The sequence below is a fragment of the Kogia breviceps genome, chromosome 14, assembly GCF_026419965.1.
Source record: "Kogia breviceps isolate mKogBre1 chromosome 14, mKogBre1 haplotype 1, whole genome shotgun sequence".
Lineage (NCBI taxonomy): Eukaryota > Metazoa > Chordata > Mammalia > Artiodactyla > Physeteridae > Kogia > Kogia breviceps.
In genome coordinates, this window is record NC_081323.1 from 87212807 (window position 1) to 87229916 (window position 17110).

Consider the following 17110-nt stretch of genomic DNA (forward strand, 5'->3'; position numbering starts at 1 on the left):
TCCCCTTCACCTATTTCACTCATCCCCCCACTCCCTCCCTTCTGGCCACCACCTGTTTGTTCCCTGTGTCTGAGTCTGTTTGATTTGTTATGTTTGCTCATTTGTTGTGGTTTTTATATTCCACATATAAGTGAAATTATATGGTGTTCATCTTTGACTTATTTCACTTAGCATAATACCCCTAGGCCCAGCCACATGGTCGCAAATGGCAAAATTTCATTCTTTTGCATGGCTGAGCAGTATTCCAGTGTGTGTGTGTGTGTGTGTGTGTGTGTGTGTGTGTGTGTGTGTGTGTGTGTGTGTGTGTATCACATCTTTATCCATTTTTATCCGTTCATCTATTAATGGGCACTTAGGTTGTCTTCGTATCTTTTTTTTTACATGAAACAAAAAATGAACTTTTATTGTATTAATCTTCTGAGCTCTCAAGATTTAAAAAATATGGAACGCTTCACGAATTTGCTTGTCATCCTTGCACAGGGGCCATGCTAATCTTCTCTGTATCGTTCCAATTTTAGTATATGTGCTGCCGAAGCGAGTACTGTCTTTATATCTTGATTATTATAAATAATGCTGCTATGAACATTGAGGTACATGTATCTTTTCGAATTAGTGGGGGTTTTTTAATAAATTTATTTATTTATTTTTGGTTGTGTTGGGTCTTCGTTGCTGCGCGCGGGCTTTCTCTAGTTGTGGCGAGCGGGGGCTACTCTTCGGTGTGATGTGCTAGCCTCTCATTGCAGTGGCCTTTCTTGGTGCGGAGCACAGGCTCTAGGCGTGTGGGCTTCAGTAGTTGTGGCACGTGGGCTCAGTAGCTGTGGCTCACGGGCCCAGCTGTTCCGTGGCATGTGGGAATCTTCCCGGACCAGGGCTTGAACCCGTGACCCCTGCACTGGCAGGCAGATTCTCAACCACTGCGCCATCAGGGAAGCGCCTCGAATTAGTGTTTTTTTGGGTAAATACCCAGGAGTGGGATTGCTGGATCATATGGTAGTTACATTTTTAGTTTTTTGAGGACCCTCCATACTGTTTTCCATAGTGGCTGCACCAGTTTACATCCTCACCAACAGTGCACGAGGCTTCCCTGTTCTCTAAAATCCCTCTCCAACACTTGTTATTTGTTGTCATTTGGAGAATAGCCATTCTGACAGGTGTGAGGTGGTATCTCATTTTGACTTTGATTTGCATTTCCACCTGTTAGGTTTTTATATAAATATTCCAGTTGCACCACGAACTGGGTGTGTGACCTTGAGCAAGTTACTTAACCTCTCTGTGCCTCAATTTCTGCACCAGTAAGTGGAATAACAACAGTACCTACCATGCGGGGCTGTTATAAGGTCTGTATTAATTTCCTGGGGCCACCGTTACAAAGTACCACAGGCTGGGCGGCTTAAACAAAAACATATATTAGGGCTTCCCTGGTGGAGCAGTGGTTGAGAGTCTGCCTGCTGATGCAGGCGATGCGAGTTCAAGCCCTGATCCGGGAAGATCCCACATACCACGGAGCAACTAAGCCCATGCACCACAACTACTGAGGCTGTGCTCTAGAGCCCGCGGGTCACAACTACTGAGCCCGTGTGCCACAACTGCTGAGCCTATGTACCTAGAGCCCGTGCTCCGCAACAAGAGAGGCCACCGCCATGAGAAGCCCAAGCACTGCAGCGAAGAGTAGTCCCCGCTCCCTGCAAGTAGAGAAAGCCCACGCGCAGCAATGAAACCCAACGCAGCCAAAAAATAAAAAATAAAATAAAACCCAAAAAACAAAAACATATATTAGCTCACAGTTCTGGAAGCCAGAAGTCTGAGATCAAGGTATCAGCAGAGTTGATGTCTCCTGGGCCTCTCTCCTTGGCTTGCAGACAGCTGTTTTCTCCCTCCGTCCTCACATGGTCCTCCCTCTGTGCCTGTCTGTGGGGTCTTCATTGATGCACGGAGACTTTTCTCTTGTTGCGGCGAGCGGGGGCTACTTTTCCTTGCGGTGCACAGTCTTCTCATTGTGGTAGCTTCTCTTGTTGTGGAGCACGGGCACAGGCTCAGTAGTTGCGGCACACAGGCTCTAGAGTGCAGGCTCAGTAGTTGCGGCGCACAGGCTTAGATGCTCCACAGCATGTAGGATCTTCCCAGGCCAGGGCTCAAACCCGTGTCCCCTGCATTGGCAGGAGGATTCTTAACCCCTGAGCCACCAGGGAAGCCCCTAATCCCCTCCTCTTTATAAGGATACCAGTCATATTGGAGTAGGGCCCACCCCAATGACCTCATTTAATTTTAATCACCTCTTTAAACACCCGATCTCCGCAAACAATCACATTCTGAGGTACTGGGAGTTAGGACTTCATCATACGAATTTGGTGGGGACACAATTCAGCCCATCATAAGGACTAAATGAGGTAATAAAGGGCTTTGTACCTGGCACATAGTAAGGGCTATATTCCTTAAATAAAAAATAAGATTTTATAAGATTTTCTGGAAGAGTATAAGTAACTTCAGTGTTACCTCTGTAGGGAGGACTGGGGCTGGGGAACCCTTTGACTTTATACTCCAGATATTCTCTTAGTTCCTTTTTAAAATATTTGTTTATTTATTTGGCTGTGCCGGGTCCTAGTTGCCACACACGGGATCTTTAGTTGTGGCATGCAGGATCTAGTTCCCTGACCAGGGATCCAACCTGGCCCCTACATTGGGAATAAGGAGTCTTAACTGCTGGACCACCGGGGAAGTCCCTATTCTCTTAATTCTTTTTTTCTTAAATAAATTTATTTATTTTATTTATTTATTTTTTTGGCTGCATTGGGTCTTCTTTGTTGTGTGTAGGCTTTCTCTAGTTGCGGTGAGCATGGACTACTCTTCTTTGCAGCGCGCGGGCTTCCCATTGTGGTGGCTTCTCTTGTTGCAGAGCACAGGCTCTAGGCGTGAGGGCTTCAGTAGTTGTGGTTCACGGGCTCTAGAGCGCAGGCTCAGTAGTTGTGGCACACTGGCTTAGTTGCTCTGTGGCATGTGGGATCTTCCCGGACCAGGGCTCGAACCCGTGTCCCCTGCGTTGGCAGGCAGATTCTTGACCACTGTGCCACCAGGAAAGTCCCTCTCTTAATTCTTAAATTAACAATAATGATAGTAATAGTAAACCTTTCAGAGCAGCTTGCCCAGTTCCAGGTTCCTGGAAGGTGGGTCTCCCTTCCCCTTCTGGGGGTCAGGCCTGGATTGGGGGGAGGGGTTGGAGAGAGGAGAGCAATTTCTCTTCCCCCCATCTCCTCACAGAGAATCAGCCTCCTCCTCGTTAAGCTCAGGGGCCCCACTAAAGGGCTGGGGCTTCAGGCCAAATGCTTAGCTCCACCCCACCCTTCCCAGGCCTGAGCCCCTTCTCCAGGCCTCCTTCTGCCTGGGGAGGCCCCATCTGTTCCCTTCTCCTTTCGCTGCCCCAGGGGTCTCAGAGCCCCTCCCCCATAAGACAGTCTTGCGGCCCAGGGGACCAGCTGTCTGTCGCTCAAATGAGGGAAACTGAGGCCAGAGGGTCCCCAGGAAGTCCAGAGTGGCGGGGGTCCCTTTGTAGCCTCACCTACCTTACACTTCAGTGTGAGATATGAGCCCCAAGGTCACTGGAGGTCACCTCTCATCCTTCCCAATTCTGGCAGAGGCCCTGGAGGAAGCATGGCCCAGCCAGGTCTGGGATATCCTCCACTGAGGTCTCCCCAGAAATGAACAGCGGAGGAGCCTGAGCTGGGGAGGGCAGGGGGCTTGAAGTGTCCTGAGGAGATGCACCTGGGAAGTTCAGAGGCTTCCCCCCACCAGGGGGGACCAACTGTGTCCTCCTGGGGCTGGAGCCCCCAGCAGGGAAAGACCCACGGAAGGGAAGAAGGGTTGCCTCTCCTTCCTTTTTTCTTCCTTACAAGTTTAATTGAATGTTTTTCCTTCTGACATGATCTTTTTTTTTTTTTTTTTTTTGCGGTACGTGGGCCTCTCACTGTTGTGGCCTTTCCCGTTGCAGAGCACAGGCTCCGGACGCACAGGCTCAGTGGCCATGGCTCACGGGCCCAGCCGCTCTGCGGCATGTGGGATCTTCCCGGACTGGGGCACGAACCCGTGTCCCCTGCATCGGCAGGCGGATTCTCAACCACTGCGCCACCAGGGAAGCCCTGACATGATCTTTTAGGCTCACAATTAACCCCAACGAGTAACTTGGAGCCCTGGCTGCAGCTGCCCAGACTCACTGGGCATTTCTATAGGCCTTGGTGTCCCCATCTGAGCAATGGGAGGCTGGACTCTTGCTGGCCCTCCATGGCAGGCTTGGGGGGAACCCAGCCTCAGAACTGTGGGGCCCACTGGCCCCTGACCCAGCTGGAGGTGAGAGGAGCTGCCAGTCAGGGTCTGGGAAAACTGAGGGGAATGGAGTCCCCAGGCACAGTGGTTGGAAGCCTGCGGGCTGAGTCAATGCAAGCTGGTGAGCAAACCATAAGCTCTTTGTTCCTGTGGGCTGGTCCGTGTGCCTGTGCCTGCGTCCACGTATGTCTCTATGTACATGTGTGTTGTGTGTGCACTGGGCTCCTGTACATGCCTGCATGTGTTCCCGTGTGCACTCATCTATGCATGTACACAAGTCCGTGTGTGTGTGTGTGTATGTGCAGGATCACACAATGACCCTTGTGAACTGGGAATCACTCAGGAAGAACTGCATCCTTTGCTCTGGATCTGAGCCCTGGGGGCCCCAGAGCCAATTCTGACGGGGGGCACCTTTTGACCGGGACATGGGGAGTCCTGGTGCATGCTCAGGAGTGAATCTGGCCGTCCCCACGGTGCTCCATTTGCACCCACGGGAGTGTCTGCCGCCTTCCGGTAACGCCTGTCGCCTCCACGTGGGCCTAGAGACAATGGCCTCACTCAAATCCACTCTTCTGGGACCCAACCAGGCCCCACCCCTGACCTTTGCTTGTGCGGTTCCCTTGCCCTGGTTGCCCTTCCTGTCCCTAGTACTGGGTTAGGCCCCCCTCCTCCCTAGATGTGATCACCTCCCCCACCAGCCTTTGCGCCTCATTCGCGGGGTGGTGGCGGTGGGGACGGGGAATAAGCCCCCGTAACGCGCAGCCACTTGCTCTGCGCCCATTTTTGCAGAACGCGTGGAATTCAGAATCAGTGCCTGGGCCTGGCTGGGAGGATGCGGGGAGGGGTGCCTGGCATCATTCCAGGACAGGTCATTCCTGCTCCTGGGCAGGCCCCCAACTCCGGGCACCGCAGGGAACCACCTCGCTCAACCTCGCTCAGCTGCCCAACTGGGGACCCCTCCCTGAGCCCCTTCCAGTACATCCCCATCCCTACAGTCTGGAGGAGCTTGGCTCCAGGGGACTCATCTGTTCCCTTCCACGTCACTGAGACTTTTCTGGCTTCCAGCCTGGCTTTAACAGTGATGGAGGGTTGGCCGCCAGGACCCCGCTGAGAGCCCAACGTCCCTTTTTAGCCGCCATCTGTGCTTGTCAATCTCGAGACTCCCGCCCCCAGGGACCACCAATCACAGCGCAGGCATCCCAGTTTCGTCATCAGCAGCCAATCAGCGCTTCTGCTGACAGCTCAGGCCCCTCTGGTCCCGCTGCCTCCGCAAGACGGCCACACGCCCAAGTCCATCTTCAATCACCGCCTTCTTATTGGACACCCATGGAGCACCCCGTTCCACCTTCAAAGCTGTGCCTCTCTATTCTGAACCTCAGTCTCCTCCTCTGTAAGATGGGAACAGGTAAGCTCTGGGTAACATGATACTGCACAGAAGGGCCCAACCCAGCGCCTGCCTCTCTGGAGTCCCTGCAGGGCTGACCACCTGGAGGTCTGCCAGGGGCCACGACCGCAGGGTGGGCTCAGGACCCAGGTCTCCCCTCGAGGTTGGAAACTTCCTCAGCTTCTTATCTGCCAAATAGAGAAGTGCCTCCCTTCCTCCCCGAGCTGGGCCTAGGGGTCCTGTTCTCATGAAGGCATCCACCCTGGACTCCAAGCTTAGCTCATCCAGCTGACTTCTCCTGTTTTGGGACTTCTGACTTCTGCTGTTTTGGGGTGTGGATGGATGCACACAAGGCCCCTTGCACTATGGAAAGGGGGCACCCAGGCCCTGTACCTCCAAGCTCTAGTCAAGGCACACCTGCCAAGGCAGGAGGAAATTCGCTCTGCTGGTTTGTGTGAGCCTGACCTCTAGCTCAGAAACCTGCAGCAGAAGGGGTCCGAGGCCCACCCCTCCTACCTGCCTTCATCCCCAACACACACACACACACACACACACACACACACACACACACACAGAGCCTCAGGGGTGCAGACTTGCGTTAACTTTATTTTGCTCTTTCCAGTCTGAAGCTACTATCATGGGCATTTAGAGTTATACAAATGACACTTACAAAAAATAAAAGACCAAGACACCCAGAGTGAGATGCATGGTGGACACTAACCAGAGGGGAGGGGAACTGGCAGGGGCGGGGCTAGGAGCCGGGGACCAGGGGGCTTCCACGGGGCTCCCGGCTGAGGGCAACGCCCAGCTCCATCCCGCCGAGACCCGGGAATCCAGTCAGAAGAGGGGCACCGATCATACCAGGGGCCCCGGCTGAGGCGGTGAAGGGCCCAGCACCACCAGCTGGGGACACAGGCCTGGGGCCCAGGCGCATGGGAGGGAGGGGGCCGCTGAGAGCCCCCGGGGAAGGTGGAGGCAGGTTCTGGATTCGGGGAGGCGCCCACCTACCCCACCACTAGTGGGCAGAGAGCACTGAGGCCCGGAGATGCCGTCTCAAGACCACGCCCCACCAAGACCCCCTGAAGACCACTCATGGCTACAACCGGGCTTGCCTGGGGCTCCTCCAGCAATAACGTTTCACTGAGAAAAAAAAGTTACTGATTTGGTCATTTTCTGCTTCCAGTCAGGCCAGAGTGAAAGAAAAGAGACAGGAGCAGGACCCCCGGACCACAGCAGGATGTGTGTGCGGTGGCCAGGCCCGGGCAGCCACCAAACCAGGCCTGCTCCACTCACAGGGGCCTGGAGCCAGCCCCGTCCTGTCCACCAGCTGTCCTCCTGACAAGGCAGGGATGGCGCCCCAGGGGGGCCACCAACAGGCCTGGGGCAAGAGCTTGGCTCCCGGGAAATGGGGGAGGGGGAGGTTCAGGAGGGAACAGGAGATTCCAGTTACACACCCCGCCGCTCCCAGGAGCTCGGGAAGGCCTCCCGGTCCCCCCACTCCTCCTCGGCCTCTTCGGGGAAATAAGGCTCAGAGTTGTCTGAGGTCAGAAGAAAGAAGTTCCAGCCTCGCCCAGGGCAGAGAAGAGAGGGCAGAGCGATGTGAAAGCCCTCCAGGGACCGGGTCACAGCCTCCGACCTGCCCAGGGGAGGCCGCGTGGGACAACAGGTGAGGGCACCGTTTGCTCTGGGTTTCCAGTTTGAAAGGCAAGGGGCTCGCCGCCCACAGCAGAGCCCACCTGGAGAAGAGAGTGGGCGGGGCGGGGCGGAGCAGGGTGGGCGGGGCGCTAGTACTCCCACAGCGTGGTGGGGTCGATGGCGCCAGCGCAGGCCTTCAGGACCCCCGCGTGGTCCCCCCTCAGGTAGTGCCCGCCCACCTTGATGGCCACCTTGTTGTAGTCACAGAGCTCGAAGAAGAAGTCCACGGGGCTGTCGCTGCTGCTGGTGACGGAGGTGTCGTTGCCCACCGTCCAGTACTTGCCTGTGGAGTCTGCAGCAGGCCAAGGGGAGGCCCCAAGTCAGGCCCCGCCTGGGCTCTGCCCCCACCCCCCAGTCACGGCTTCCAGAATAGGGGTGGGGTCTGTTGCGTCCTCCCCAGCCTCCAGACCGCGCTGGACCGGAGTCCCTTCCCCCACCTCACACCAGAATTTTGGTCCCATACCTCGCGTGTGACCCCTCCCCCGCCCAGCCTTTCCAGAATCCCGTCTCCCTCTCTAGCTCCATCTGGGGTGGGCTGGACATCTCCCTCCTGTACAAGCAAGAGGGGAAGGGGCTACCTCCCAGCCTAGAGGCTCTGGTGGCCAGATGGGGCCTGGCCCAAGCCACATCACAGGGTGGCCAAGCTGAGCCCCAAAGCCAGGCTCAAGTGGGGCAGGGGTTTGCTCTCTGTATCCAACACGGGCCCCCGAGCCCAGGGGGCCCCACCCGGCACTGCCCACAGGAGAACCTGCCTTTGATGTTGTAGGCCCCGTCTCTGAACTCCAGCTGGAAGACGTCGTAGTTGGAGCGGTTGGCGTCCAGGGTGCCTGTGACCTTACGGCAGCCAATGAAGCCGTGCTCCCCACGGAACACGATGATGGGGCGGTTGATCAGCTTCATGAGGAAGAGCTCCGAGTCCCCTGTCCCAGGAGGTGGAAAAGAAGTGAGCCTCATGGGGTTGGAGGTGCGACACCCAGGGTGTGGCTCAGAGAGGGAGAGTGGGACTCGGGGGTCACACAGCATGCCAGCCCTAGGGTGAGGCAGGGTGGTGCCAGTTTGGGAGGGTGCCCAGCACAGGGCAGGCTTCCGGTGGGGTTCGTAAGTGACCATGGCATACAGTTAGACCCTCCAGGGAACAAGGGCTTGAGGTATGTCCCCAGGTGGCTACCTGCTGTCTCCACCGAGGCAGCCAGCTGGCCGTTCTTCTTGGCCGTCACAAACTTGCCATTGGACGCGCGCAGTATGATCCTCCGATCACGCCACTCAATGTCAAAGTAGCAGCTGGCATCCCTGGGGGTGGCGGGACAGGGTCAGGCAAGGCCGCCCCACAGGAAGGCCAGCCTGGGTGAACGCGGGCAGTGACAGGCGGGCAGCGGGGCACTCACTTGGTGGAGGCAGTGGACTGCACACCCCCGGTGGCCGTCAGCGTCCAGTACTTGCCCGAGTGGGTGCGGAAGGCACACTTTTTGGTGTCGCGGTCGATCTCCAGCTGGAAAGTCTCTTGGTCGGTCTCTTCGTCCTGATTGGCAGACAGGTCCATACCTGCGGGGAGAGCCTCCAGCTAGTACAGGGACCCCCACGCCCCCCCAGTGCTGGCTGACCCTCAGCCCTGCCCGCACACACCAACACAGTGCGGCCCAGACCCCTTGGCCTTCACATCAGAGGGCGGAACCCAGGATCCCAGGCAGGGCAAGTCAAGAGCCAAGGCCAGCTAGGTCCGTTTACACATCTCGTTCTCTGATTACAGAAGTAATACCTTCCAACAAACCAAATGCAAAAAGATATTGTAGAACCAACTGGGAGACTCTCAACATGGTCCAGGATTAGAGGGCATGGAGTAATTATTGTTAATCAGGTTGTCATTATGTAAGAAAATGGCCTTGGTTTTTGTTTGTTAGTTTGTTTGTGCTAGGCGGGCCTCTCACTGTTGTGGCCTCTCCCGTTGCGGAGCACAGGCTCCGGACGCGCAGGCTCAGCGGCCACGGCTCACGGGCCCAGCCGCTCCGCGGCACGTGGGATCTTCCCGGACCGGGGCACGAACCCGCGTCCCCTGCATCGGCAGGCGGACTCCCAACCACTGTGCCACCAGGGAAGCCCTGGCCTTGTTTTTTTAGAGATACAAACATTTTGAGATGAAATGCCCTGATGTCAGGGATTTGCATTAAGTACAACCAGAAGCAATGAATTAAGGGACAGGGAGCTAGTGCGACAGAATATTGCAGCTGGGGAAATCGGTATATGGTAGCTCATGATATCCTTGCTGCTTCTGTGTACGTGTAAAAGTCAAGAGAGTCATCGCACACGCTCCCTACAGGGAATTTAGAAAACTCATAAAAGCGAATTCACTCACCCCCCCATGCCCGCCACACACTCCTAGCCTTTTCCCCCGTGCGCTCACATATGCATTTTCTTGACCTTCAAGTGCGTGCATGCTACAGACCTCGATTTGCAAATGATCTGCCTGACACCTTTACACGTTTCCATGCCCCTAAATCGTCTGTGAAGGGGGTGGCTTCCGGGGTCTTTTGCTCCCACAAGCTGAAGCCATGTCGTTAGGCACATCCGTATGGACTCCTCTAGATAAAACCTGAAGTGGGATCTTTGGTCCCAACAAGTTCACATCCCCAAGCGCCATGGATCCTAAGAGCCTCAGCAGCACGGTGGGTTGGGCCTTGTGGCCCTTATGAAGCCGGGATCAGTGGCAGGCGGCAGGTGTCCTTTTAGATGAGATGAGGCTGGCGGCTGGCAGAGGCTGGAGGGTGGCAGAGCCTGGGGTCTGAGCACCCCCAGGCCCTTCCCCAGGACCATTCCTAGTTCTCCAGCCACCACCCAGAGCCCCATGCTAACCAGGTCTCGTGTGCCATGTCAGCACCACCGCATCACAAAGGAGAAGGAGGCAGAGAGGTGGTGACCTTGGGCACGGGCCGAGAGAGAAAGCTAGGGGTCCAGGGCTCTCGGGAGGAGAGATGGGCAAACTCAGGCCTCCTGCCATGCCCTCTCCCCCAACCCTCCCTCCCCTCTGTGGACTGGTGGATGTGGCCTCCACGGGGCACTCTGAAGCAGACCCTCACAACACTTGGGCTTGACTCTCCAGGCCCCCTGAGTCCCCTTAGCCACAGTGTCAGGGATCTGCTGACTACCGAGGACCCGGGGGCAGAGGTGAGCTCGATCCACCATCATGCCCCAGGGAAGCATGGGGCTGGGCCTTCTGGGCGCCCGAGCCACCCAGAGGACGACCATCCTAAGGCCACACCCAGGAGCACAATGTGGAGCTGGGGTCCCTCCTTGCTCAGACCTCGCCCGGCCGACCTGCCCCACCCCCACCGCTGCAGAGCTGCCCCCCCAGCTCGCCCAGCCACGTGGCACCATCCGCCCAACACGTGGCAGGCCGGCCGATGGGAAGGAAAGAGCAGATGAGGAGGAGCCCCGCCGGGCACACCTCAGCAGCAGAAAAGACAGAGAGGGCTCCCCAGAAAGAGGGGCAAAGGGGGCAGGGAAGGGCCCCGAATGGCAGTCAGATCTCTAGCGCTGACCAGCCTACCTGACAAAACAGAGGCCTGTCAGTGAGCAAGGCGCCCGCCAGCCTGCCCGAGGACAAACACAGCAAGTGCAGGGGCTCCTTTCCAATGAGACCGGTTCCTGAGAGCTTAGCCAGCCCTGTGCTCCCGCGGACAACCGTCCGCTTGACTCCTCCCAGCAATTCCAGAGTTATTTCGAGGAACAAAGGGAGGCTCTGCAGCGGCGAGTACCTCCCCAGGGCCACACGACCACCACCACCTGCTCAGCCACTCAGACCCCGTCCGCCTGGGTGTGTCCAGTCCTGGAACTGGTCGGATAAACAGGCCTAGGCCAGCCCGCAAGGTACGCAAAGCCAGGGCCAGGGGCCCTTGAGTGCCTCCCCCCACGCAGCCTCAGTTTCCCTCTCTGCCTGTCAGAAGGGCCGGGTCTGAGATGGAAAGGATTCAGCAGCCCAGTGCCAAGTAGACACCAGGCCTTCCGCCCGCAATAGGAAGGGGTGGGAAGAGTATCCCCTCCCCATTCCAGTGGGGTCCCTCCTGGCTCCAAGGCCCTGCCCAGATGGGAAAGGCCCCACTTGGAGTGGGGCCTCGAGTCTCTAATTAGAACTGGGTTACTATGGGAACAGCGTTTTCTTCGGGATTTTTCTTTTCATCAACAGCAGCACAGAAAACCTGAGTCACAGGCCCACAGGAGCCCTGAGGAGGCAGGAGATGCGGGGGCTCAACACAGCCCATGGGCACGTCCCCCCGACCCGCTCCAGAGAGCACAGCTGAGACACCGGGCCCCGGCATGTCCCCCCCCGCCCCCGCCATCGTGGCTTTCCCCATCTCCAGCCTCTGAGCCGTCCTGTACAGTGGCTCGGAGGGGGCACCCCCTCCCTGCCAACACACCCCATGGTCCCCATTCTCCTCAGCCTTAGCGGTCCATGTATTCCCCTGGCTTGTTCAAATCAGGCACTCTCCACCACCCCCATTCGGTTTAAGGGAGGGGGCCCAGAAGCATCTGTGGCCTCTCCTCACCTCCCCTCTTCCCAGTCAGCTCTTGCCACTACCTGACCACTTTAAATCTCTACTCAGTCTTTACACAAGCTGTTCCCTGGGCCCGAAATGCCCTGCCTCATCAGGAGAACTCTTACACATCCTGCAAAGCCCAGCTTGACCAGCCCTTTCTCAGCCAGCCAGCCTCACCTTTGAGTGGCTGGGATTGGGCACTTCCTGAGCATGGAGTCCCCAGGGCACAGCTGGCCAGATGCAAAGAGGCTGTGAGACCAGGTGGGAAATGTGGTGAGGCTCTGCCCAGGGTCTGGCTGGAGCCCAGGGCAGGTGAGGCTCCAAAGTAGCATGAATACTGCTCACTCAGTGGCCCTGCCATCCTCCATCCCTGCCCAAGCCATGTCCTCACCCGTGTGGTCACAGCGACAGCACTTCCCAGGACCTGGGATAGACATGGGCCATCTGCCTTGTCACATCAGCTCTTGGGACCCCCACTCCCTGTGGCCGACCCTGCCTCTAATGTACGCTGTGACGGCCTCCTCCCAGAAATACAGCCTGGCTGAAAAGAATGTGCCCAGGGCAGCCCTGGGCGAGCCCTTTATAAATGGGGAAACTGAGGCCAGAGAGCAGGCTGCAGTTTCAGCAGGGAGCACCCCACCCCCACCAGGCCCGGCCTGTGCAGGCCTACAGGGACGATGATTCACTTCCCCCCGCCAGCTAAACCCAGGATGCTCCTCCTTCCTGGCTGGCGTTTCCCAACATGTGTCGGAAGCACAGCTGAAGCCTCCTTGCCACGCAGTCCTGTCCAAAATGGCCTCTGCAGACACACACCCCAAAGCCCATGCCGGCTCCAGGTCCTCGGGTCATCCTCCACCCCACAAAGAAGACCCGAGGTTAGCCAACATCAGAATGAGATGAGGACCCCAAAATCTGAGGCCAACGTAGCTCCAATCTTTGCTCCCAAAGCTCCCTTCCCTTTAAACGCACAGATGAGCCAGCAGCTCTCCTGGTGCAATTTCCGGCTCCTCCTGCCCCATCAGCTTGAATCACACCATGACACCACCAGCGAGCTTTTCTAGAAAGGAGAGGGCACCTGCCCAGGCTCATCAATGCCTGCCAAAAACACCCCCAGGATCTCTCTGCTCCTTTCTGGCACCAAGGGCTAGGGAGGGCCAGGGCCACCCGTTCCTGCCACACCTTCCCCAGGGCAGGTGCCAGATGCAGCCCAGCAAGCATGGAGCATGCCTGCATTGATGAGCACCCAACCTAGGTCCTGTGGCCCTGCTGGCTGTTCCAGTCCCATCTACCAACCTCACAAGCTTCTCTTCAGCCACACTGGGCTTTCTGCTCCTTCCTGCCTCGGGGCCTTTGCACAAGCTGTGCCCTGTACCTGCAACACTGTTCCACCCACACACCTGATACATGCTACCTTCTATTCATCCTCAGGTCAGGTCATGTGTTCTCCTCAGAAAGGGACCTCGCCCATCTAATCTGGGACCCTCATGTACTTCCTGGACCCCCAGACCTTTGCTTGACACCTCTGGGATGTTGCTCATGTCCCAGTGAGAACATTGGGCCCAGCAGGGAAGGATCCAGGAGATGCCCATGTGCTCACCACTCAGACCTCAGCATGTCTCACTTGGTAGGGGCTGAGTGTTTGCTGAATAGGTGGGGAGTCCTGCCCCACCTCGCACTGTGTGAGACTGGAAAGGGGAAGGCCTGTGCCCCAGAGGCTGGGAGGCATCAAGGGGTCCAGATAAGAGCTCATCCTGGAGTCAAACCCAGTTCTTCATGCTGCTCACTTGCTGTGTGATCTTGGGCACATGGCTTCTCCTCTCTGGGCCTAAACCTGCCCATCTGTAGGATGGAAAAAATACCGCCCACTTCAATCAGCACGCTCGGGTACAAAACTGCCACGGGGCTGCAACCTCCATGGCAGAGCCGGGTCAGGAGGGTGGCCGTCAGAAGGAAGTCGGGGGGAGCGGGGCAATGACTGGGCTCCCATCCAGCTGTCTCCAGAGGCTGGGGTCCAACTTCCCGGCTGGGGGAGCCAGACATCCACAGGTTCCCCCAAAGGAGGGGCGAGGGCGCCAGAAGGAAGAGAAGCCGCCCAAGGGTAGAATCTAAGAAGGGAAAGAGGAGGGTTCACTTCTGGCGCGCAGGCCAGTAGGAAATGGCCAGGCCAGCGGGAGGCCCCGGGAGAGGACGCATCGAGTTACAGCCAGTTGTTCCAGGCGGGAGTCTTGGGGGTGGGTTCAACCGAGGGTAGGGGGGGCTTCCCGAGGGTGCCGGTCTGGGGTCTCCGGGCTCAGGCTGAGACTGCTCTCTGTCTGCCGCAGAGCAGAGGGTACCGGCCAGGAGACGCGCGGCGGGCGCGGGGCGGGGTGCCTGGCGGGCCGCCATCCGCGCCACGCCGTCCCGGGGCCGGGGCGCGAGCAGGGAGGCCGCCTTCTGGGGCGGCTTCGGACGGGGCACTGGGCCTGGGGGCGGCGCGGGGGGTCCTCAGCAGGGAGGACCCGCAGAAAATCGATTCCCTCCCCCGCCCGGCCGCATCTGGTTTTCCCATCTGCAGAGACGGAGCAGGACAAAGGGGGCGAGGGAGGGCCCTGTCGACGAGCCCGCCCCCCTGCTCACAAAGGCCGCGGCCTCGAGCGCTGGGCGGACGCGGGAGGAGGGGCTGGGGGGGGAAGGGCAGACACTCTGGGCGCCCCCCTCCAGCAGAGGCCAACCCCTCCCAGCAGCCAGCGGAGGTGGATAAAAGCCCGGAGGGAGGGGAGGTGGAAGCGCACCCTGCGGAGATCAAAGGCTACCCCCATCCCGCCCGCGAAAGAAGGCCTTCATGGAGCGGGGGCGCTCCCCGCGCCTGTTGCGACCCCTCGTCTCCGCCCTGGAGCCAAAGGCCCACTGCCGGGGGGAGGGGCACGAGGAAACAGGCGAGGGGCGTCCCCTCCCCACGGGCTAGGCCCGCGGATTCGAGAGAGGGATCTGCGCGCGTAGGGAGGGCCCAGATCAGGCCGAGGGTTCGGAGGGTGGCACAGGGGCGGCGTCTAATCGCGGCCTGGGAGCCCCAACCTCAAGGCGGAGTGGAGGTTATGCAGCGGCACCCAAGGATGGGCAAAGCCCCACCCCTCGCCTCTTCCCGGGGATCGGAGCGCAGGTCCCGCTGCAGGGTGGGGTGGCCCGCGCGCCCAGCGGGGGCGCACCGGGCGTCGCTCGGGATTGCAGCGGCGCCGCGGGCGAGAAAGGGCGGGCGGCTGCGGGGACTGGGGTGGGGTTCGCTTTGTGCATAGCCCAGAGAGGCGGGGGACGGCGTCCCCACTCACCCTGGCGCGTGGACACGTTCCTCTCGTTGGCCGCCTGCAGCACGACCTGGGCGCAGCTCTGCTCCAGGGCGAAGAGCTCGTCCTTGCCCACCTTGGTGGCTTTGCCCGCCTTGAGCGTGCCGCTGGGCCCCGACGGCGCCAGGTAGCGGCCTTCGCAGTCGCGGAAGGCCACCTTGCCGGAACGGAACTCGAGCGTGTAGCCGGTGGCGGGCTCGGGGTGCGCCACTAGGCGCCCGTCGTGGCGCAGGAAGCGGTGGTCGGCCGTCTGCAAGCTGTAGCGCTGGTCCTGGAAGGCCAGCGTGATGAGCGAGTCGACGCCCCAGGGCACGTCGCGGTCCACTGCGATCTCGTCGGCCGGCCGCGCGCTCAGGTGCGCGTAGCGCTTGCGGGCCAGGCTGTAGATGGTGACCTGGGGGTGCATGGCGATGTGCACGCTCCACTTCTCGGCCGGCGACACGGTCTGAGCGAAGCACGACAGGCGGTCCTCGGTGCCGCCAAAGTAGCGCCGGTGCGCCTCGGACTGCAGCGACCAGCGGCCGTCGTCGTGCGCCACGATGAGAAAGCGGCAGTCGGCACTGGGCACCTCGTGTTCGCAGGTCACGTTGCCATCCTTGTCCGCCGCCAGGTAGCGGCCCAGGTGGCTGCGCAGGCACACGGCTGCGCTGCCCGCCTCGTCGGGCGGCTGTTCCAGCGTCCAGATCTGCTTCTTCTTCAGGCTGCTGGCCGACGCATTCACCTTGAACCCGAACGTCTCGGCCGTCAGGTACTTGTTGCTGCAGTTAATGAGACCGAACTGGATCTGCAGGGCCTCGGCCGTGCCGTTGGCGGTCATGGTGGCGGCGGGCGGGAGGCCGGCGCGGCCCGGGAGGTCGGTGGCGGGTCCCCGCGGCGGCTCCCCGCTCCTTTGTTCAGCTGCCGCGCCGTGCGCTCACCCTCAGCAGCGCTTTACAAAGCCGGCCCGTGGCGCCCGAGCCCCTTTATAGGCGGGGTGACGTCAGCGTCGCGAGGTCCCGCCCCCGCCCCGCCCCGGGGCTCGCCGAGGAGGGGGCACCGGGGCCCAGGGAGCGAACTGAGTCGCGCAGGGGCCCGGAGGGGCGCGGGTGGGGGCTGGGCTCGCCGCCTTCCCTGCTCGGCCGGCCCCTGCAGTACCCCGCTCTTCGGGCCGCCGCCCCCTCCCCGCCAATGCCAAGGCCTCGCCCTCGCAGCGCCGCAGCCTGAGGACTCACCCAGAGCACGGGACCCCCTCGGAGGCCCCGCACCCCAAGCACAGCCAGGAGGAAGGCCGAGCCAGGTTTGAGGTTGTGATAGAGACGCAAGACCACAGAGCACATCAGTACTAGGCGCAGCGGCCTGGAGGCTCCTCAGAGGAGGTGGCTTTAGAGCAGAGCCTTGAAGGAGCTGAGAGGGGGCCCTCCAAGGGCCTGTGGGCGGAAGAGCGGGGGGGGCAGGCCAGGAGCTGGGGAGGGGCCTGCTGACCCCGACTCACCCAACCCAGGCCTGCAGCCTCCAGAGCGGGGGCTGCGGTTCCCCGAGGCTTCCCTCCCAGGACACCGCCCTGAAAGCCACCCAGACCCTTCCCTGTGGCCCAGGCACCCAGCCGGGCTGTCCCAAATAGGTCTCCGTGGTAGTGGCCGAGACAAGTGGCAGTGTGTCCACTCTGAAGATGCAGAAGCCACAGGGTTCTGGTGAGGTTCACCAGGCATAGAGTGAGCGGTGTGCCCTGTTACTGAGCAGGTCAGAGACGTGAGACGTGAGACGTGCGACGTGAGACGTGCAAGACGGCTCAGGCAGTACAGCCCCGAGGGGCGGAACCCAGGTCCCCAGCCCCAGGGGCCGGCGTGCCTCCCACTTGATACCCACCCCCAGGTCCCCACCGCACTGGA

General features: G+C 59.6%; 1 protein-coding gene and 1 non-coding gene across 2 annotated transcripts; both read right to left on the bottom strand.

Moving 5' to 3' along the window:
* Positions 1-435: 435 nt before the first annotated feature.
* LOC131741916 (U6 spliceosomal RNA) lies at positions 436-542 on the bottom strand. Its single transcript, XR_009331270.1, has one exon. It is a non-coding gene; the product is annotated as a U6 spliceosomal RNA (small nuclear RNA).
* A 5742-nt stretch (positions 543-6284) lies between these two features.
* FSCN1 (fascin actin-bundling protein 1) lies at positions 6285-16318 on the bottom strand. The gene is made up of 5 exons (XM_059037351.2): positions 15228-16318; positions 8779-8935; positions 8562-8683; positions 8146-8313; positions 6285-7685 (listed from the first exon to the last, which is right to left on the bottom strand). The coding sequence occupies exons 1-5, from the start codon at positions 16057-16059 to the stop codon at positions 7483-7485; spliced, it is 1482 nt and encodes a 493-aa protein (XP_058893334.1). The 5' UTR covers positions 16060-16318; the 3' UTR covers positions 6285-7482.
* Between the last annotated feature and the right edge of the window lie 792 nt (positions 16319-17110).

What these genes read in the sequence shown, in the direction of transcription:
- FSCN1 (XM_059037351.2), bottom strand. Translation starts at nt 16,059, where the DNA reads ATGACCGCCAACGGCACGGCCGAGGCCCTGCAGATCCAGTTCGGTCTC. An exon ending in CAGTCCACTGCCTCCACCAA is followed by an intron (nt 8,684 to 8,778) that starts GTGAGTGCCCCG and finishes CGCCACCCCCAG; the next exon opens with GGATGCCAGCTGCTACTTTG. An exon ending in CGGGGCCTACAACATCAAAG is followed by an intron (nt 7,686 to 8,145) that starts GCAGGTTCTCCT and finishes GGCCTGCTGCAG; the next exon opens with ACTCCACAGGCAAGTACTGG.